The sequence below is a fragment of the Andrographis paniculata genome, unplaced genomic scaffold (genome assembly GCF_009805555.1).
Source record: "Andrographis paniculata isolate CXL003 unplaced genomic scaffold, ASM980555v1 Contig35END, whole genome shotgun sequence".
NCBI classification, from domain to species: Eukaryota; Viridiplantae; Streptophyta; class Magnoliopsida; order Lamiales; family Acanthaceae; genus Andrographis; species Andrographis paniculata.
Genome location: NW_026137568.1, coordinates 1444554 through 1469296, shown reverse-complemented (window position 1 = coordinate 1469296; position 24743 = coordinate 1444554). Strand labels below are relative to the sequence as shown.

General features: G+C 26.0%; 1 protein-coding gene across 1 annotated transcript; it reads right to left on the bottom strand.

Annotated features, from left to right (window-relative positions):
* Positions 1–8392: 8392 nt before the first annotated feature.
* Positions 8393–11486, bottom strand: LOC127249194 (auxin-responsive protein IAA14). The gene is made up of 5 exons (XM_051271895.1): positions 11030–11486; positions 10409–10650; positions 9943–10081; positions 9735–9796; positions 8393–8814 (listed from the first exon to the last, which is right to left on the bottom strand). The coding sequence occupies exons 1-5, from the start codon at positions 11329–11331 to the stop codon at positions 8777–8779; spliced, it is 783 nt and encodes a 260-aa protein (XP_051127852.1). The 5' UTR covers positions 11332–11486; the 3' UTR covers positions 8393–8776.
* Between the last annotated feature and the right edge of the window lie 13257 nt (positions 11487–24743).

Sequence of the window (24743 nt, the reverse complement as noted above, 5' to 3'; positions counted from 1 at the left end):
TTAACTTGGTGGCCTCCGTTTTTTGTCCTCGGGCGTATTTCACCATTTTTGACAAGACAAGAAATCCAAAGTTGATGAGGGAACAGTTTTTATCAATGGCAAAAATGAGCTTACCAATTTCGGATCCAATGCATGAGGCATTGCTTGTCGGAAAGATGTTGTGAGTACACGGTCGAAACAAGCATTGAAACTTCATTGTTAGTTCCTTTGAGCCAAGGCCAGCACGGCCAAAATCACCAGTTCTGCGGGCATAAATGTAGAGTGCAACATCACGTTTCGTTTAAGATGTAAAATAGGAAGGTAGATCCTTAGGGTTGTCGCCAGGGAGTTGCAACAATTCATTGACGATAGAGGGACTTAGGTCAATCACTTTCCCTCGAACATACGTACGATGATACCAATCAGACCCTTCATCTAGTAAAGATTAGCATAAAATTCACGCATAAGTTTTGGAGAATACATTTTGAGACATGTGGCCCAGAAGAACAATCCTCGTTCACGTATGTATTCTGCAAAGCCAACCTCCACATGAAGTTCGTGATTGAACTTCATTTCGGCAATGAACCCTCGGTTGGCAAGGATGTCAAATTCATACAATTTCTCAGAGTCATCGAAGTGGGTGTCATCCATGGCATCAGTAACCACGATCTCTTTGAACATAAAACATTTGGTAGTGGACTTCGATGTCTTTCTTTTAGATGGTGCTGAAGCAACCACATTTTTGGCTTTATTCTTCTTCACAGGGTCAAACACACGAACAATGACCTTTCTCTTAGTGCCAGCCTTGCGGCGACGGAGTTGGAGGGATGCTGTGAAGATGTCAAAGTCCTCATCTTCTTAATGGACTAGAGGATCCTCAAATGTGATTTCAGTAGGGACATTCTCACCGAAAGAAAACCTGTCAAGATGTACAATGATATCCATGAGCCTACTCCAAAAGATGTAGCTGCTCAACTGTTGGAAGCATGAAAGATTCTCCAAAAAGTGCTGACCGAATAACTGGGTATCAAACTCACCCTTGGCGATTATCGCCAAAAGATCTCCCGCGCCCTTAATTTTCTTCCAAGGGATTCTCGTGCAATAAGGGATGAGGAGACGGAAGTCAGTGAAACCTCCTTCTGAGGCCTTTTTGGCCATATGCTCCCTACAAGGAGGAGTGCGTGCAAGAAAGGGGAGTTGTTTGCCGATCTGTTTTCTATTGTTTTTGTTTTTGTTGATCTAATCAGTATAGATGGTTGTTGATTCGTTGTTATCACAATAATTCTGCTATTTGTTGTACAAGGCTGCCTGTAGCATTTGTTGTTATTTGGACTATATTTTGAATAATGAACCTGGATATTTTTGGTATTTACTGAATTGATCGTGTTGGAGGCTATCCCCTGCACATTTTGCATGCATCCATATGTCAAAAATGGGGAGAATGTAAATAAATACTCTCCAAGTTAATTTTGGTATATGGACCATTGTGCTGTAATTATCCCTGCAGCAAGTCTTTCCATTTCAAATATTCTGAGGTTGCATAAAGACTGCAATCGTGCTGCAGTATGAAAGTGGGTTTGACATTATTCAATTTGTCTACTTAATTTATTGACTTACAAAAGACAAATGCGTATTTTAGGAAAAGTCAAATCTCTTCAGATGTATGGAAGTTCACACCATCCATTTCATTTTCTTATTCCCTTTCGGTTTTTGAGTTTGAGTAGGAGCCGGTTTCTTCCCTGGAAGTTTGACATCAGTCAGTAGACTACCTCTGACAAATGTAGTAGGTTTTCTATGTGAAGATTCACAAAACCCAGTTCCTTTGTGATTATCAAAAGGTTTCCCAATATAAAGTACTTCATTCAACTTTTCTTTTCCTTTCCGAAGATGATCATTCTTGTCTTTCAGCTTCAGATTTTCATTTCTCAGCATTTGATTCAGTTGATTTAGCAGTAACATCTTTCTTCAGAATTTCAATTTCTTCTTCTGAGCTTTCTGTCAGTAGATGGTATTCAGTAACTCTTTGTTCTTCATCATAGGTTTCCTTTTTTATACTACCATCTCTTCATAGGTTTCAATCAACTCATCTGTATCCAATTTTCTTGATTTTTTGAGCAATTTCTGTAACAAAGACGATCTTTACTTTACTATTGTCTTTGACACCAACCATGAAGGCCACAACTTCATCTTTTTTAGTTTGCTCATCAACTCAGACAATTTCCTCTTCATCATTATAACTCCATGTTGCTTGATATGTTCTTTTTTTTTTTTTACAATTGGGATTCAGACTTAATATGACCAATTCCTCCGAATTCATAGTATGTAGGCTTTTGGACAGATTCAGGCTTAACATACACAGTGACTTTTTTTTTAATCCACCATCAAATTTCACTTTAGGCTTGCTATAAGTTGATGGTTTCTATTCAGGGTATTTCTGCCGTGAGCTTATTCACAGCCTGATAGCCACCACGATTGTGAAACTTCCCATATTTCATCTTGGTTGCACGCTTCTCACTAATCATCTTCGAAAGTTTCTGACTAAAAAATGTCATTTCCTAATCTAATTCGATCAACTCTATGTCTTCCACACTTAAGGTCTTGCTTTTTGAAGTTTCATCTTCAAGCTAATTCATTTCATAGCTCACAAAAGTACTATATAGTTCATCTAAAGTCATACCTTTCGATTTCGAAGGCTCATCAAGCATAATCAGTTTTGGCCTGAAATTGTTTGTGAGACTTTTAAGCACTTTTCTCATCAGCCTCTTGTCTTCAAAGTGCATTCCTAAAGCTTCAACTTGGTTGACAATATCCATAAAACGATTGTAGTATTCAACCACCATTTTATTTTCATTCATTTTTATCCTTTCGAAAAATGTCTCCACATGTTCCGATTTTGATTTTCGGATTTGAACGAATCCTTCGAATGCATTTTTCATAATATCTTATGTTTCCTTCACAATCTTGCAGTTGGATATCAGTTTCGCTTGGGTTTCATCCATAACGTTGAAAATGGAGTAAATTGCTTTCAAGTTAGCAATTCGAACAGTTTTCTCATTTAAAGTCCATTCCTTCTTTGGTTTCTTCACAACAATGAAAACTCCATCTTTATCTTGAAAGGTTTTTGTGGGATGAGACCAAGCAAACTCAACAGAATCAACAACATCTTCACCTTGTGACATCAGAAAAGCTTTCATTTAGTTCTTCCAACTTCGATAATTTGTTCCATCAAACAATTGAGGTATTGACGTTGAACGACCTTCCTTGCTCATGTCTGCAATTGTGAATAGATCTACTCAATGATTTAGAGAATACACTATTGGTAAGTGATATATCGAACAAAACATCTCGAACACTTCAATAAGGGTCAACTCCCGAAATGTGGCTGGTTCACAGTTTAAACGTCTTAACAGCAAATAAAATGCAAAACTCAAAACACCAAATGAGATAAAGTATTTGTTGACCCGGTTCGGTTATGAATCAACCTACATCCGGGGATACCAATCCAAGAGAGATTCCACTAATCAATACTGATTATAGAACATAAATAATCACAACTCCTTCTACCCATACTCATACCATGGTTAACCTAGGAAAATACCTCATCAGGTTTAAGTTGCCACGAACTCATATTGACAACCACCATATAATAGAGCAGCTCAGAGCCTGATCATCATCTCTGGTTGGAACTTCTTTATCTCCTATCACCTTCGACCTCTCTGGTGGATTTCAATGTAGAACGAACACTCATTGAGAATATGAAGAATCAATATGGATAAGTGGTGAGAGCTTCACTCAACAATCTTTTCTCTAAAACAAAATCTCAAGATTACTCACAACCAACTTTTTTGTTCCATGCAACCTTGGAATAAACAAACCCCTTATTAATTTCCCTTTGCATGAAATGAGATGGTGTGAGCTTTCATACATTTGAAAAAATTTGACATTTCCTAAATTATGCATTTGTCTTTTGTAAGCCATTACATAAAAGTGGGCAATTTGAATAATGTCAAGCCCATATTTCATACTGCAGCAAGGTTGCAGTATCAGCCTTTCTACAACCTCAGAATACATGTGTGTTTGTTTTGAGAATTGGATTTTAAATACATTATTTATCCTATTTTTTCCCCCCAAAAAATATCAAATCAAACACTTATTTTTCATTTTTTATATTATACCAAAATCAATTTTACATTCAAAATATTACATCTAACACATATTTATATCACATCATATAACTATTCAAATTCAAAATTTTTACTATTCAAATTCCAACTCAAAATTCAAACCCTCAAACAAACACACCCGAAATGGAAAGACTTGCTGCAGGAATAATTAAAGCACAATGATCTATATGCCAAAATTAACTTAGGGAGTATTTATTCACATATTTTTTTTTTATCATTTTTGTCCGTCGATTATAAAATATAATATCTCTTTCTTATAGTAAAAGTAATTTGACATTAATACTAAAATATTATTTAATTTTTACATAAATTACAAATATATTACTCCCTCCGTCCCACATTGGAAGTCCGCGTTACTGTAGACACGAGAATTTAGGATAAGTATAATTAGTAGATAATTAAGTATGTATGTATTAGTAAAAATAATTATCCTATAATATAAATAATTATAAATTAAGATTAAGATAACTAATTAATTTAATTATAATTAAAAAATATTAAACTAAGAAATTTAAAATGAAATTGAGGTGTGTAATCATTTAAAAAGAAAAAAAAAAGTAACATAAGATGTGGGACGGACAGAAACGACAATGTGGACATGGTAGGTGGGACGGATGGAGTATTATATATTCCGTCCGTCTCACTTAATTGGTGTACGTATTTTTTACTTTTTCTATTTTGGGTCGTCCTACGTAATTTTTTTGGAAATCTAATTATATACTTAAATCACATTTTAAAATTTATGTTATTTTAATTAAACTATTTAGTAATCTTAATCTTAATTTATAATTATTTTATTATATCATAATTTTTTTTATTAATACACTTCTTAATTATTTACTAAATACATCGTACTTAAAATTTTGTACTCCAATTAAAGTGGACAAATTAGTTGAAAAGTATATAATTAATTTATATGTAAAGTACAAAAGAAAAAAATTGTCAAACTATTTTATTTTTACTAACTAAAATATTATTATTAATTAACTATTTTACACACTTTCTCTTATTCTATTTATTATTTTCTAGTGATCAATTTAATTTATTTTTTCTACTAGCAATATACCTTTCCCTTTTTATATATATCATTTTATTTACTTTTTTATATATATTTCTCAAATGAATTTTTATTTTACTAAATTTTATATTTTATCAAATAAAATTATCAACTCATTTTCTGTTAAATTTATTTTTCTATAATTTATCTAGAATTCTATTATATGTATCAAAAGCACCTTAAAAGCCCACTAAAATTGCGATCAAGAGAGTAATAGATATTTGATATGATATATATATATATATTAAAATACTATTGATGATAGTGAAAATTCGAACGGTAAAAATAAGTACGATTCAAAAATTAGATTCGAATTCGATTCCGAAAAAATCGTGCTCGGGGTTTTTTAAAAAAAAATAAAAATTTAAATTGTGTTCAATCTGGGCCGATTTATTAAAATTAAAATTTAATATGTTTATATTTATTAATTAATAAAATAATAACAAAAGTTAATATGCGACTTAGTGGCAAATCTTCTATCTTATCTAGATATGATTGTGAGTTTTATTTCCACCCAAATCATTTGAATAAAACTTAAAATTATTTTAAAATAAAAAATAAAAATTGTACACCCAAATTGGTACCTATAGGCGAAATGATTTCGGCCGGGTACATTCTGGACCGGGATGAAGTAAGCTAGACCGGCTAGACGGTCTGTCACATTATTTCCGGTCCAGTGCCAAAATCATACATAGCCCAATTATAAGAACCCTATCAAAGGAGCCCAACCATTATAATGATTCGGCCCAATGGGCCTACAAAAAATCATTTGGCCCAATTCAACACATGGTTGGTAATACACATTCATATGTTTTGTGGATTGAATTTTCAATATTTTACACATTAAAGAATGCATTTTAATAATAGTGAGAAATCTTTTGAGAAGGGTTTTCAAATCATATCTATTTTTGTCAATTATATGATAAATTAATTATATATATATATTTACTGGAAACAATTAATCTACATAAGTATAAAAAGAAATCAAACGAAACATTGCTTACACATATAAAAATGGGGAGCTAATTTTTCAAAATTAGAATATAATACAATATATTTTTACACATAAAAAGAACATATCTATTTATTTTTCAATAATTTTATTCTTGTAATTGTCATATTTTAAATGATACAAAATAACGACAAAACAATATCAATAGCTATATATTATAATTATTTATTTTTATATTTTAAAAAAGTATATAATTTTTCATTAAAAAAAATTATATTATATTATATATATTAAAAAAAGTAATAAAATAGGGTAGGGGAAGGCGGCTGGAAGCCCCATATTTTCTTGTATTTTTTTTTGTCATTTACTTTTTGTAATATAATATAATTTTATTATCAATTAATTATTCGTTTGCTGTTTGTTTTTGGATTAATTTTATATCGACATATCATCGGAGATTCGCATCGAATTGTTCAGTCTTGAGATATTTTAGATATTCCGTTTTAGATTTAGTAGATTTAGATTTGGTCTTATGCGATGATTACTTAGATTTGAATCTATCGAGTCTATTTTGTATTACGTATATACAGACCCTTATTTTGACGATTAATAAGACAATTTCATTATTTTCTCCCAAAATTTTCAACATTCGAAAATTCCCCAATTCTTCTGATGAAAAATTTTAGGCTGGAATTAAATATCGAATTTTCAGGCCGATATAAATAAATAGATACAATGATTAGTTGATTAAAAAGAATATAATTAACGAAGTTAAATAAATAATATGGGGACATGCATTGAACACTTTGCATGTGATGTGCTGTTACTATAAATGTATATATTACAAATGCTTCCTTATGACTATGCAGAATTTGTTATTTTAAAATTTTCCGAATAATACCAAAAAAAAAATTAATTAATTAAAATATGCAATTTTAAATAAAATAAGTATCTAATATAATAATTAGAAAAAATATATATGTATTCAATCTTTCTTAATAAAAGAAACCATTTATTATTCACTACATAGTGCAAAAACAAAATTAAATCGTGGAAAAGAAATGTTAGGATTAATTCTGTTTTGAAAAATATTACAGTAAATATTTATTTTTTTATTGTGATATATATTTCTATAAAATATTATATCAAATATCGATTTTTTATTATTTTTAAAATTTTTCAAAATTTTGAAATTTATACGTAAATATAACAAAAAATAATAGCCCCATGAACATGCACATGCTAATGTTCCCCTTCACCCCGACTATATATATATATATATATATATACATAAATTTATAATTTTTAAAATGTAGGCCAAGATTTAAAAGAATCTGTTCACCAAATAAAATAACCAAACAAATATACATATATTATTATTATTATTATTATTATTATTATTATTACTCCTTCCGTCATGCAAATGTGTGCTCATTTGACGGGATACAAATTTTAATAAAAGTGAATAATAATTGTTACTTTTTTTATAGTAAAAAAATATACAAAAATATAATTATTTTTTACTTAAAAAAAAAAAAGAATATTTTTTTTATGACAACCAAAGTATCATGTACTTAAAAAAAAGTATGTACATACAATACAACTGTTTTTGCAGCTGGATATATATATATATATATATATTATATAAAGGCGGTTTATATGATGTTTGATAACACCTTAAATATTAAATATTGACATATGGTATATAAAATATAAATTAATTTTATAATATAAATGTTGATACATGAATTGCTTCAATATGTACTAATTAATCATACGTATACTATCATTGAACCCAACATATATCATATAATTTTACATATCAATCACTACAACGCAATAATTATAATAAATAAATAAATTAGTAATATAGCAGTTGTAATTCTAAAAATAAGATAACATTAATAATAATATATATATACTCCTTAATAATATATATATCCTCCTTCTGTTCCGTACAAGTTGTTATTTACTTTTTACACCTAGATTTTTAATATTAGTATATTAATGAGTTATAGTGAAAAAGACGAAAATACCTTATTAGTATTGTGTAATATAAAAGTAATCACATTTCTGTAATATAGTATAAGTTTGAAGGATATTTATTATATTAAGTAGGTAATATAATTGCTAAATTAAAAAATAATAACTTTATTTTGGGACGGACGAAAATAAAAAATTATAACCTTTCAACGAGACCGGAAAAAATATATAATAAAATAAAAGCAGACAACACATATGAGTGCATTTATACTTCTTGTCCAATACACAGAAGATAATGTCCATATCTTTATACTAAAATAATAATAATAAATAATAATAATAATAATAAAATTACAGACAAAGTCGTGAGATGAAACCCAGAAAATTAAAAAGAAACAAATATATAAAATTACAAAATTAAAAAAAGAAAAACAAATAGTGGGGCACATGGAAACATCATCATCATCATCATCTTCATCGTCTTCATCGTCATCATTATCTTCCAAATTCTGAACCAAACCAACAAACCACTGTTCTTCTTCACATGGTTAATTAATTAATTATTAATTATACTTTTAATATATATATATATATATTTTATTTATTTATTTCTTCCTTCTTTCAGCTTCTGCTCTTGCATTTCTCCATTGCTCTTGGCGCTGAATTTCATGCCCAAATAATAAAAATAATAATGTTAATACAAAACAGAACCCTAATACTCCCTCAGTCCTAAAAAAAAACAAATGTATCCATTTACTTTTTACATAAAATTTTAAAAATATTAGTATTATGTTGGGATATAATAGGAATCAAGTATAAACGACTAAATTAATTAACATTTGTGTAATATATTGTAAGTTGTAAGGGTATTTGTAATATTAGATAGACAGTACAGTTACTAAAAAAGAAATAAATACTTTGTTATGGGACGGACTAAAATGAAAAAAATGGATACATTGTTATGGAACGGACTAAAATAGAAAAATAGATATTTTGTTATGGGATGGAGGGAGTAATAATAATAATAATAATAATAATAACAATAACAATAATAATAATGCATTTTTATAAAAATGGTAAAATGAAATACTTCCTCCGACCATGAAAATTAGCACATTTTGGGTCGATACAGAAATTAAAAAGATAATATTTTATTGAAAAATAATAAACTAAAAAATTAGTTGGGAGTATTTTCGGAAATTTAATTAAAAATTAAAGTAAATGAAGAAAGAATGTAATAAAGTTAGCGATATTTGTTGTAATAAGTGTTGAATAGAGGATAATAATTAAATATTGATTTGTTAACTTTGCCCAAATTAGTAATAAAATAAATTTAGTAGACGAACTAAAAAGAAGAGTAAAAATAAATTTAACTGACGGTAGAAGAAAATGGTTAGCTAGAGTGCTCGTGAGCTACATAAAATATAGACTTGTAGATCGATTATATATTGTATTTATTTTATATTAACATCAATCTTATATTTAGTTATCGATTTATATCTTTATATAATGTAAATTTATATTTCATGAATTAAAAAAAATAATTTGAAAAATAATTAAAGAGTTATAGAATTATTACCGAGCCCAATTGCTTCAGATCCCTTCATTATTCGGAGACGCTTGCATGATTCAACAAACATCCTGCACCAATACATATATATCAATTATTTATTTATTTAATTTAATTTAATTATATATATATATATATTTCATCCTTAAATTAAATAAAATTATACTATTAATTCAATAAAATAAAAATAAATATATATATATATAGATATACGTACTCCCAAGGAACATCTCCAACGAGCATCCAGTCTCCATCTTTATCCTCATAAGAAGGAACATATTCAGAACTGTTCAAAACATCCATCACTTTCCTCTCCTTCATGAAATCTATCATTCCTTCCCCTCCATAATTCCCACCTGCAATTATTAATTACGTTTATTATTATTATTATTTCTCACTCGGTCCATAAATATAGTCTTAATTGAGTTAGACACGAGAATATTGATATTATATTGGTAGTTGGTAAAAAATATAGATAAAAAACTTTTTTACCCTTGTGAGTGTATTAGAGTAAAAAATAGTGGCAATTGTGCAATAAAAATGAAAAAATATGGGTAATTTTATAGTGATATAGTTATTTATGGAAATAAAACTATTATTTTGAGACAGACAAAAATAGTAAACAAGATTGTTGTATTAGACAGAGAGATTATTATTATTATTATTATTAATTAATTAATTACCTATGGTGAAGGAACTGAACATTTTGGCCAACGCATCGGAAAGTTCCTGGTAGCTTTTGTACATCTTCAAGTCCACTTTACGGAGGTACGGCGCTCCGTCCATCGACACCTTCACAAATGTGGCGGCGCCGCCTCCCGCCGCCTCCTCTCCGCCACCACTTCCGCCGCCGCCGCCGCTCTTCTGATTAGCCATTATGTTCTTCCGGAACGATCTCACCGGCGGCCATCCCACCACTTGTGCCCTAATTTCAATAAATAATTTAATTTAGTATTTGTTTAAATAAAAGTTTTTAAATATGGTAAAAGATTATATACTATTTTGTTTCAACTTAAAATTAAAAATATTTTTAGTATTACAAGATACTAATAAAAATATTTTTGTCATTTTTCTTTCATTTATATTAAGTTTTCATATAATAATTAATATCCAAAAATTAATATTCAAAAAATAAATTGAAACTTTAGAGCCAGACTAATGTAATATTTAATATAATATTTGTGAAAAAAATTGATTTGATATGATATTTTGTGAAAAAATATAAAATTTGAAACACAAGGTAATATCCAAAATTTGAAAATTTAATCGTGTATATACATATATATCTGTGTATGTATAATTACTTGGCGGGGGGTTTGACGGGATCCTTTAGAGGAATCTCAGCCGTCTCTTTAGACGATGATTTAACGTCGTCCGTCAGATCTAAACGAGCGGAGCCGTTGGATTGAAGGTTGAGCTTCAGATCAACGGTCTCGGAGAAGCCTCTTTTCCCGCCGGTGATTTTGAACGTAGGGTCAGTATCGGTATTCCCTCCTCCTCCTCCGCCGCCGCCGCCGCCGCCGCCCGGCAGGCCGAGGCAAAGCTCCGTTGCTTTCAGGTTCAGGCCGCGCTCCTCCGCCGGCACCATTTTCCGACCAACTTCCATCGGAATCGCAGTCGCCGTCGTCGTCGGTGATCGAAAAGCGCTTTCTTCTTTGTAGACGATAAATCGCAATTATGGCAGAGAGAAAAAAAAAAAAAAAAGGGTTGAGAGAAACGCGTGTTTTACTGAAATGCGATAATAATAATAATAATGAGATTAAATATGAAATGGGGAGCAAATAAGACTGCGTATGCAGTGCATATATACGAAGCGGTGCATTATTCTATGTCGAACTGCCCTATTGCGTGCTGACACGTGGACGCTGCATGAAGCGTTGATCTTTCTCGGATCGGGAGCATGTTACTAAAATAATTAAAGTGGTATTTTGATTTCTTCCTCTTTTCCCCTAAAGTTTATTTATTTTTATTTTTATTTTTATTTACACAAAAAGAAAAGGTTAGTTTATGGTGAAGTACATTATTATGCTCTGTTTGAGTGTATTTTATAATTATGTTTTGAATTATTTTTAACAATATTTTCTAAAACTATACTAAAGGTGTGTTTGTTTGTCGGATTTTTATTATTTATTAATTTTCTTTTGAAAAATATCAAATCAAATACTTATTTTTTATTTTTTATATTATACGAAAATTAATTTTATATTCAAAATATCACATCAACTCCAATTCATATTACATCATACTATTATTCTAATTCAAAATTTTTATTATTTAAATTTTAACTCAAAATTTAAACCATTTCGTCCAAAAAGAAGAGTAACAATAATGTGTTGCATATAGATCTTTAAATATTAATTATTTTATATTAATATATGATTCAAATTAAGAGTAAAATGACAAAAATATTTCTAAATTAAAAAAATAATAATTATTATATGTTTATTTAATATTTTTGTTTGAGATATATATATATATTTTTTATGTAAGATATAAAAAATTATGTTGATAATATAAAGATACATTGTATTAAATGCTGATCGTATCAGTAAAAATTTAGTTGGACAAACAAATTTTCATTTGTATCTTTATATTATGTAGTTTACTATAGTATTTTATTTTTCTTATAAAAAAATCAAAGCAAATATATTTTGAACTACATTCAAAATATTACATTTACAGTTTTATATTTAAATCATTATATCTAATATATTTTCTATTTAAAACAATTAATACTTTCTCCATCGTAAAAAAAAAAAAAAATTGATACATTTAGATATATATTTTCTATTTAAAACAATTAATACTTTCTCCATCGTAAAAAAAAAATAAAATTGATACATTTACTTTTGACATAAATGTAGTGTATATTATTTTGTTCTTTATAGTAAAAAATAGAAAAAAAAATCATTACGTTTTGATAAAATAAAAAGTAGTTGCATCATTGTATTTAACATTAAAAATATCCTTATATTTGTATAATTTTTTGTACAAATGTATTGGTATTAGTATTATAAGACACTTTGCAAAAATGAAACTCTTATATTTGTATAACTTATATTTAGTATTATTAAAAATGTCATTATATTTGTATAACTTTTTTTTTTTAATTTGTATTACGCTTTGATATAATAATTAATATTCAAATATCAATTTACAAAAAGTAAATGAAATTCTTAGATTCAGCCGAACGTAGTGTAACTTTTTACTAGAAAAAAGAAAATAGATCTATTTTTTTTATAACATGCAAAAAAAAATAAAATAAAAAATGAACCTATATAATTTTTTTACTACAGATGGAGTACTAAACATCTCGAAAGGCTCTCATTAACATACACATATTTGGAAATATTGTTACTGCTTATAAATAATACTTCCTCCGTCCCCAATCTATCTATCCATTTTGTTTATGCACGAAATTTTAAGAATATTAGTATTATATTAGGATAAAGTAGAAATAAATGTAAAAAGACTAAATTAACCCTATTAGTATTGTATGATATAAAGGTAATGACATTTGTGTAATATATTGTAAATTAGAAGGATATTTGTAATGTTAGGTAGATAGTACAATTACTAAAAAATGAAACGGATATTTTGTTACGAGATGGACCAAAATAAAAAAACGGATAAATTGTTAAGAGACGGAGGGAGTATATCTTAAAAAAAAAATATTTTACTTCAAATACTTATTTTTATTTAAAATATTATATTAAACAATATATATTTTATAGTATAAAATACCTCATTCAAAGCCTCTTTTTATATTTTTTAAAAAAAAGTATTCTAACCTTTTACTATTATGAAAACACTCAAAATTTCTTATCAAAATTTCTTATCAAAATAGAGCCTAAATTATACTCCGTCCGTCCCCATATAATAGTCATGTTTATCATTTTTGTCCGTCTCAAAACAATAGTCTCATTTTTATAAATAATCATATCATTATAAATCTACCATTACATTTTCATTATTATTACACAATTGTCATTATTTTTTACACTAATATATTCACACAAGGACAAAAAAGTCTTTTACTTGTACTTTTTATCCCTATTAATATTCTTTAAATCCCGTGTCAAACGTAACTCAGACTATACTTCTTGGACGAATGAAGTATTAAAAAAAAGCAGTTGACATATTTTATATGTATAAAAGTTAAATATTTATTAATGAACAGCAGACATGAAAATATTTGAACAGCATTATTACTTGGCGACATTATTTTATGATGGTGATTATAATTAATTGTTAATGTGGTCAATCTAATTTAATAATTATATAGGGACAATAAATAAATAAATGGGAATAATAAAAAGGCATGATTAAGGGGATTAGCCAATTAATGGAAGTGGTCCAGAAAAGCAGATCCATTATCAATCTTCTTCTCAAACTAATGGACCAATTTAATTAATTAATCAATTAATTAAATATTGTTTGAATATTCTCTGTGCTTTAAATAGATAAATAAATAAATATACTTTTCAATTAAATAAATAAATGTTATATATTTATTTATTTTCTTGTCCATGTGTTATAGCATTTGTGATCATTAGCCTTACCCATCATAATTAGGCTCTGATTCATGTAATTAAACTTTAACCATTTTAGGGATAAATAATGTAATTTATTGAAGTTTGACTAACCATGTTTCACATCTCATACTATTATAATATATTTTAAATAATATTAAATTAAATAATTTCAAATTTTTCAAATTCAATCGGTGCCTAGTGTTCAGCATTTGAAAATTTTCAATTTAATTATATTTAATACTCCTTCCATCCCAGAAGAGACGTCTTGAAAGTGGGTATAAAGTAGAATGTAAAAAACTAAAATGTCTTTACTTTTTGAAGAATTTTAAAAAGTAAGTTAGAGTAATAATTATGGATAATTTGGAAAAGTATGAATAATTTTGTTATAAAATAGGGTCCACGGTTACTAAATAAGGAAACGAGATAATTATTTTGGAACGAACGAAAATGAAAAAACAAAACAACTCTTTTGGGACGAAGAGAGTATTTAAAAATTACAAAGTTTTTGAATTAATTCCATAGTCAATAGTATAGGTCTAAAGAATTTTGAATCTTTATTAAACTTCCTCCGTCCAAAAACAATAAGCGGATTTATGGTGTGCCCGTGATTTTAAGGATTATTAATATCTTTTTCTTTTTTTTTTTTTTTTTGCCCTTTGAATATATTAGTGTTAAGTAATGACATTGGTATGATAATAATAAAAAAATAAAAGTAATTTTTTTTACGATGATATAATTATTTATAAAAATAAAAATATTATTTTGAAATAAAATAGTAAAATAAGACTATTGAATTTGAACGAAAGGAGTATAATGTTGTTAATATTTAAAAAATACACATGTTAAAAATATTATATGTTTATTATTATATTTAAAATATAATATTTTTAATAAGTGTAGTTTTTGAAGTTAACAATATGTCGATTAACTATAATAAGTACTCTAACAATTCTTATAAAATTTCAAATAAATTAGGGTTTGCTTACTTTGATTCTATCCCAAAATACTATTCATCAATTTTTTTTCTCCAAAAATATTAAATCAAATACTTATTTTTCTATTTTTTATATTATATTAAAAATCAATTTCATGTTCAAAACATCATATCAACGCCTATTTATATCACATCGTACCACTATTTCAATTCAAAATTTTTACTATTCAAATCTCAACTCAAAATTCAAATTCCCAAACAAACAAAACACCCTGACTTAATGTGATGGGTTTTATTTTTTTGTAAAAGATAATATAACTTTTATAAATAGTTGTAATGGTTATATAATAAAACTTTAAAATAAAAATTAAATAAATGGAGTCTTTAATTTTTCCTTTCAAATTGCTACGATATTATTTATTAATTACTAAAAATTTCAAGATGGGTATACATATACTAGCAACATATAAAGGAAAAAGAATAAATAAATATAATTTCTTTTACCCATCTTTTTACTATTTATTTCAATTTTTTTCAAAAATAAAATACAATGTCAACACTTATTTTTAATACAAAATATAACATTCAATGACTATATTGTCTTAAAAATATTAGAACATATTTGTTTGAAAATGATTTGAAATGAGAATATTATGATTTGAACTTTTATTAAATAATATTTTAATATAATATATTATGAAAAAATAATAATTTTTTATTAAAAATGATGTGAAGTGAATAATAATAATTTTAAATTAAAATCATAACCAAACACACTGAACACACCCTATATATTTAAAAATAAAAATAAAAATAAAAATGATACCTATCATGTTTCCAATATAATTAATGTAAAATTGAATCTATTTATCTATCTTTATGTTAATAATAATAATAATAATAATCCACCCACTATATTAATTTTTTTCCAAAATTTTTAGTCGACTATATAAATATTTGACTTAAAAATAGATATCATTGAAAAGGCTAAATAAGAAATAAATAAAAATGTTTAAATTCTTATAATATATTCTCTCTATCATCATTCAAATCTATGTTCACTTTCCTTTTTGAGTTGTCATCGAAAAATATTCTCGTTTCCTTTTTAAGTAAAAAATTATTACATTTTTGTACTTTTTTTTACAATAAAAAAAAATAACAATTATTACTCACTTTTATTAAAATTTGTGTCATAACGGAGGGAGTATATTATATGTGTGTGTATTAATTCCCCACGATAAATGGGATTGGTTAGGTGTTAGGGGAGAAACATATCACAACATATGATCACATAAATCCCAAACAAATTTCAATTTTGATCTTCAATACATGTTTTGTATCTATAATCCTGTCTCTATGTCTCTCACTTTGTCTCCTCCTCTCACATGCATATATATATATATATACGAAAATATAATATTATTAAAAAACTCGAATATAATCGACATTAATTAGGAAATCCTTTCGAGAAGAGTAGAAGCCAAATTCGGATCGGGAAAAGTATATTTTTTCAATCGATAACCAAAAAGTTGTTCGCTATATGTGATCGAGTTAGATTTTGCATTTTAAACCTATTGTAGGTTAATTTAGGGTTTGTTTACATGATTTTTCACAAAAAAAAAATAAAATGATATTTTATAAGAAGAATAATCGGTCTGTTCATTCAGCGTTTTTAGATGAATTAGTTTTTTTTTTTTTTTTATGTGGTATGAAAAATTATATTGGTAATATAAAAAATAATATTTTGTGTTGAATAATTGACTTTTTATGAATTGATGATATATATTACATTAACGTGTGTATATATTTGTATTTTTTAATAATATTTCTAAGCAATTGTTCTATTGAGAAATGAACATACTGAATATACTTTTATAAAGCATCGTGGAGATTGTTTGGTAATTAAAATACTTGAACCAAGTAGACATTATAGGGTTTTTTTGAGTTTGTGTTTTTTTTTTTTTTTTTTATGAAATTTACTTTAAACAATATATTTATAAAATAAAATACTCTCTCCGTCCGCAAACTAATATTCTATTTTCCTATTTGGGACGCCCAATAATTATTGTCCTATTTCATTTTTTAAATACAAATTTTACATTTTTATCCTTTATTCAATTTTTTACTTTTAATTTCTACCATACAATTATGGACAAATTTGTCAATTCATAATAAAAAGACAATCACCTAAAAAACCGTGGCAAATATACTTTAGGACAATAAAAATTGAACGGAGGGAGTAATATATTTAATTGTAAATCGAATAAATTGAATAGTAAAAAAATAATTTTGAAACCAAACCAAATAAATCATACACTACAAGAAAATATCATTTTTGTAACGAGATTTTTCGTCATTAAATTCACTTTTTCCGTTACTAATGATATTAGAGACGGAATTAATGATGGAATTACGTTAGATACGTGATCTTTAGTAACGGAATTCCGTTACAAATATACTATTTTTTTTTTTTGTAGTAATAGCTTTAAGCTCTCCATATCTCTCTTTTGTTTTTTTTTTTTTTAAAAAATAAAAACTAAAAAAATCTAGAAAGAGTTTTTGAGCAGACAGCGATAATTGAAATTAAATATATTTTTAAAGGACTTTTGTAATTCTTCAATTTTTTTAATAAATTAAATACAAAATTTGTGCTTATATTGTAAATTATAATATTTTTCTGTCAACTTAAATTTTATCCTTATATATTTTAAATAAATAATAATAATTTTGTCATTATTATTACATCACATGTACATTATCATTTAAATATCTCTAAATAAATTTCTCAAAATACCGTTGCACAACTTTTACGTTTAGATTAAGATATTTTTTTTTCTTAATATTTATGCCAATAAAAAAAAATGTATTTTTTTCGGACGACTATTGATAAGGGTTTTGGACAAAAGAAAACACACATAATGAGTGTATTCTAAATATAATTTTCATATACTCTCTCCGTCCCACATAATTTGCCCATATTTTTTATTTTCGTCCGTTCCATATAATTTTGTCCTTTTTTTTTTGAAAATATAATTATATACTTCTTAATTACTTACTAATCATATTTTCCCTAAAATCTCGTATCCACGGTAACACGCCCAAATTACCTAGGACGAAGGGAGTAATATATAGATTAAATATATATAATCAGTACATGATCACATTAAATATATTTTATATGACAAATATCAAATAATTATTACTCCCTCCGTCTCGGAACTAAATATCCATTTGTTTTTTACATGTAGTTTTAGAAATATTAATATTATATTGGGATATAGTAGGAATAAAGTAGAAATGACTAAAATAACCTTATTAGTACGCGGGATATAAAGTAATGACATTTGTGTAATATATTGTAAGTTGTAAGGGTATTTGTAATGTTAGGTAGATAGTACCGTTACTAAAAAAGGAAATGGATACTTTGTTATAGGACGGACTAAAATGAAAAAATAGATACTTTGTTATGGGACTGAAGGAATATAATATTTTTTAAAGCACACCAAAATACAACCAAACAAACCCATATCTTGAATCTTTAAATATGGAATACTGATCCAAAATGTAGAAATTATTCTAAATTCTTTTTCAATACAAAATTGTTCACAATTTTTATTTTTATTTTTTTTTTCAATTGGATGTATTGTTTTCACAATACTACTATGTTATTATTTACACAATTAATTATATAGAGCATTCTTCTTGACATTTATATATATATATATATATATTATAACTATACCATATATTAAATATATTTAGTTAAAATATTTTATTTAAATTTGCAGGATGCAAATTCTATACCAAAATTCCTCTTCGATTTAATAATATATATTTTGTATAAAAAGGTGTCATACTCTGTCTCACACACTATACATATATAATATATGTATATAGGTGATATCATGCATGACATAATATTTTTAGGGAAACATGGGTAGTATAATAGTACTCCATCCGTCTCAATATAATATATAATAGTCTTGTTTATCATTTTTCTTCGTTTTAAAATAATGGTTTCATTTTCATAAGTAATTATATCACCGTAAAACTATACCTATTTTTTCATTATTATTATACAATTGTCACTACTTTTTACACTAATATACTCACAATGACAAAAAAAAAATTTATTTATCTTTGTTTTTTATCGACTACCAATATAATATTAATATTCCTTAAATCTTGTGTCTAATACAATAACACTATACTTTTGGAATGGAGGGAGTAATATATTTCCTCCGTGTGTCGGATAATTTCTCTATATTACTGTAAACACATAAATTTACTTAAAGTATAATTAATAAAAAAAATTAAGAAGTGTTATTAATAAAAAAAATTAAGAAGTGTTATTAATAATTATTGTATAATATAAATAATTATAAATTAAAATTAAGATAATGAAATAGTTTAATTAAAATTGAGAAAATTATACATTATGAAATTTAAAATATGACCAAAAAATAATAAATTATATGAAACAGACCGAAATTAAAAAAATAAAATAAAAATAAATATTTTATGTTAGAGGAAAAGTGTTTAATTTAAATCAAAATGTAATAATTAGGGGATGTGTTGTGTCATTGATTTTACAAACTACTACTACTATTATTTATTTATTTATTTATTTATTTGTTTATTTATTATTATTATTATTATTATTATTATTATTACAAACACCACATAAAAGTACTTCTATTTAATTATTTTTCTTGATAGTATTATCCCTTGAATTATATGTATTGCTTAATTTTCATTTTAGTGATTAAATATCTAATTATTGATGTAAAAATTATGAAATTCATATGTATATATAAATCAAATTTGGTGCATACATACGAGTTTGTTCTTTTACTGCTTATTATTACTTGTTGAAATTTTTGTGGCAATTTGTATGATTTGAAAAAAAAAATAATAATAATATTTTTATTTAAAATTATGATTTTTCTTATTATTAAAAATAACTCAAGGGTAAAAAAAAAATAAAAAATCCATATGTCTCAATTTATATTTTTCTAACCATTATTTTTGTAGTATTCTACTGTGACAATAATATAATGGTAACGGTTAGAGTGTTAACACGTTAATTTATAATTATTAGTATTTTATCACAAGACAAATAACATATACTATGCTATATAAAAATAAATTTTGTTTTATATTGTGTTATATAGTATAATATATTTATTGTATTGAAATTATAATATATTTTGTTATATTAAATTATATAATTCGCTATGTTAGATATTGTTTAACATTTTTTGTATGAGCTATATATTGTTGGTGTGTTGTATTGTCTGTTTCTTGGCTGATATCACATATATGTATTATTTATTATCTTAAAATGTGTTATCATATACTATCTTTGTCCGGCTGCTCTGAGGGTCATATTTATTTTTTGCATATTGATATTTGAATATTAATTACGTACTACAAATTAAGAAAAAAATTACAAAAATACTTTCATTAGTGTCTTATAATACTAATAAAATGATATTTATACAAAAAACTATAAAAATGTAAGAATATTTTTAATGTTAAGTATAACGACTAAGAATATTTTTAATGTTAAGTATAATGACACAGGAGGTAAATGCGAGCCTTGGAGAAGTTATATCTAAATTTGATATTAAATATATATCTCTTTATAAAAATATGTATAGTAAAATCATGAAAATCAACATAAAAAAAGCATATAAATAATTCTTAAATTAATTACTTATTACACATGTTAGGCTATATCCAGTTTTAACTCCAAATATACAGTTGCTACAGTAATTTTACTTCAATCATAACTCCATTTTTCACTATTATTCCTCAAATATTCAATTTTTCTCATTATTTTAAACAATTTTTTATTTTTATAATTTAAAATAATTCTTTTAAAAATTTAGAAAAATAAAAAATCAATTTAAAAATTGAAATTAAAAATTTAGAATTTTTTTTTTAAAAAAAAAGAAAGCAAACGCTATTTTTTGGCATTGCCCTACTAGCAACGCCAAAAAATAGGGCACGATATAGCGTCGATTCCAATGCCAAATTGGAGATGGCCTTGCAACATTTGTTACTATATTTTTTTTAACATATATCGCAATACGTATATATATATATATGTATATAATAAGTAGAATTTTAAAAATAAAATTTTCGATAAATTTTTAATATATATATATATTTACCCTTTTTTATTTTTCCCAAAAATAATTCCTGTCTGAGCATTATATACATGATTCTACCAAAGCATGTTATGTCAAATTTTCTCCTGCATGACACATGACCATCAATCATATGCACTCATCAACATCACAGCACCTTATACATACAGACTCCAGGCGCTCCATCTCCCAAAAAATCTTCCGCATAAATGACAACTTTAAACGGTCATGATTTTTCCGGACTTCGACACCCGTAACCCGCAAAGAATCTGCTACCTCCATCATAAAAGCTTTGATATCACACATATGGTGGTGATTTTGAGACAAGTCACATCTTCAAGAGATGTAAACACCATCACCCCCCCCCCCCCCCCCCCCCACCCCACCCTACTTATGCCGTCGACCCATCACTACCCACCCACCACCCTCACCCCACCCCAACCCCACCCCCCTTTCTTCATTATCCATGTAACATATGATACAAGCCCATCATGGCATAGAGTGCTTCCCATTCACATTATATACACACTATCTTTATATTTTTGCTTAAATTTTTTGTTTAAATTTACAATATCTTATAAAATCAAATAACATTCATTTTTCTAAAGTAATTAATTTGAATGCCATAAAATACTACCCCAGTATTTATTTATATTTTTAAAGTGAGGTTGCTTTATAGTTTTGAATCGATGTAGTTTTTATGTTCGGTACGAACAATTATATTGGTAATATAAAAAATAATATTTTGAATTAAATGAATAATTTTTTATTAGTGAATAAAATATATATTATATACTCACTCCGTTCAGTAAAAAAATATACTTCATTCGTCCCATTAAAAGGTTGTCATTTTTCATTTGTGTCTGTCTCAAAATAAGGTTACTATTTTCTAATTTAGTAATTGTACTACTTACCTAACATAATAAATATTCTTCCAACTTATACTATATTACACAAATGTCATTACTTTTATATTACACAATACTAATATGGATATTTTCGTCTTTTTTACTACAATCCATTATAATATTAATATTAAAAAATCTACGTGCAAAAAGTAAACGACAACCGGATGGAATATTTTATTCTATTTTGGATTGTCCAATTACAAAGTAATAATTTCATCAAATATCTTACTTTTTTTCCACAAATATTCTTACTTTATCATTACGATCGTTATTTTTATACCAAAAAGTAAAAAAAAAATTATTTTACACAACTTTTAATAACTACTACAATTAAAATACTATTATTTTTTAAACTACGCTTAAAAATAAATGTATACTTGTTAGTTTAATGTGTGTATTATTATCTTTAAAGAATATTTATGAAAAATTGCTTCACATTTAAAAAAAAAAAAAATAATAACAAAATGAGCAACCTAGATAATTCTTATAATTACATAATAATATAAAAAAAGTGATTAAATTTGAAACTAACATATCCATAAAATACAATCTTGAAAAATGGCTCTCCCTAAAGATAAGCACAAGTGTTGGTGAAGTCAAAATCATCACAAGACTACAAGACCCCATTTTTGCCCTTTTCCCAAAAATCAAGAAAATTGTATATTTATATATATATATATATATTATATGTGTGTATGTGTGTGTGAGTGTGTGCATATATAAATATATAGATATATAGAAAGTGACTCCCACTTGAGTTTACTTTTGGAGTTGTATTATAGTTATTAGAGAATAATGAGGGATATATATATATATAATGTGCTTGTCGGGGATTGGATTTTAAATTCATTGTTTATTTTTTAAAAAAAATATCAAATTAAACATTTATTTTTTATTTTTTATATTATGTTAAAAATCAATTTTATATTCAAAACATTACATCAATACTTATTTATATCACATCATACAACTATTCAAATTCAAAATTTTTACTATTCAAATATCAACTCAAAATCCAAATCGTCAAACAAAGATGGTGAGTGGTCCAAAATATATATATATATATATTTATTTATTTGGATGGCATAAAATCATCATGTTAATATTAAAACAGGACCACTTTCATTTGTGGGTCTTATTCATCAATTTTTTTACAATATGTATCAATGTGGGATTATGTTTTAGTCAATTTGTCTAAGTGTTTATTATTAGGTTGATAACTCTAATTATAATATAAAGAATAGACAAGTAACCTTAATTATGTACAATTGACATCATATGTTACAAATTTGTACTTTATAATGTGTTGTTGTATAAAGTTTCTTACATTGAAATCAATTATATTATGTGTTGTATTGATTATTTTTTTTGTGTGACCAGTTAATATATTAAATTTATATTATACTACATCCGTCCAAAATTAAAATTTTCATTTACATTTGGCGTAATTATTTTTAACATTAAAAATATTCTTATGTTTATATAATTTTTTGTACAAATGTCATTATATTAGTATTATTAGACACTAATAAAAGTATTTTTGTCATTTTTCCTTATTTTGTACTATATTTTTATATAATAATTAATATTCAAATATTAATATGCAAAAAATAAATGAAAAGTTTAGTCGTGAACGGAGGAAATATTAATTAACATAAATTATGCGTTTCGGTTAAAGTGATTTAATTTAGTCAACATATGTATATGGTACAGACAACACATATTTTTTACTGCGCATGATAATCTAATGTATTACACATATTTTAATAGTACAATATATTATTCATTTAAGAGTGTGTTTGTTTGGAGGTTTGGATTTTGAATTGGTATTTGAATAGTAAAAATTTTGAATTTGAATAGTTGTATGATGTGATATAAATAGGTGATGATGTGATGTTTTGAATGTAAAATTGATTTTTAGTATAATATAAAAAATAAAAAATAGGTGTTTGATTTGATTTTTTGGGGGAAAAATTTTGGATGAATAATGGAATTTTATCCAAATCCATCAAACGAACACACCCTAAGTAAAATTAGTATCTTTATACAATACATAATACGAATAACATATGCTTCTATATGATACAATATTACTATATAAAAAATGCATTGTCCGTCTTCTATATATGTGCTGACTTTTTTAAATCAATATCATGTTCATTTTATTCAGTCAGTATGGTAACTATTACCTAAATTATATTTAGTTAATTCATATATTTCATGTGTTATTCCTTTATATTTGATGTGAGCTCATTATGGTACTAAATAATATTATTCAGTACAATAACAATCATCGTAATTAATATATTTTTTTGTTTCATAAGAGATAATATAGTGGTGTGGACGTGTTCAAATCTACGACGCCTCTGGTTTTGTTTTTCATACAATATTCGCCTAATATGATTTGTCTTGTGAGGGCTTAGTTTGCAGGCTATTAGGTTATCGTAAAAATTTGTTCAAAATGCACTCGAAAAATAGTGATTGTA

Excerpts from the sequence above, each read along its gene's own strand:
- LOC127249194 (XM_051271895.1), bottom strand. The coding sequence starts at position 11,331 with ATGGAAGTTGGTCGGAAAATGGTGCCGGCGGAGGAGCGCGGCCTGAAC. Across the intron at positions 10,082-10,408 it reads GTTCAGTTCCTTCACCATAG|GTGGGAATTATGGAGGGGAA; the intron begins GTAATTAATTAA and ends TAATAATTGCAG. Across the intron at positions 9,797-9,942 it reads GTTGGAGATGTTCCTTGGGA|GATGTTTGTTGAATCATGCA; the intron begins GTACGTATATCT and ends GTATTGGTGCAG.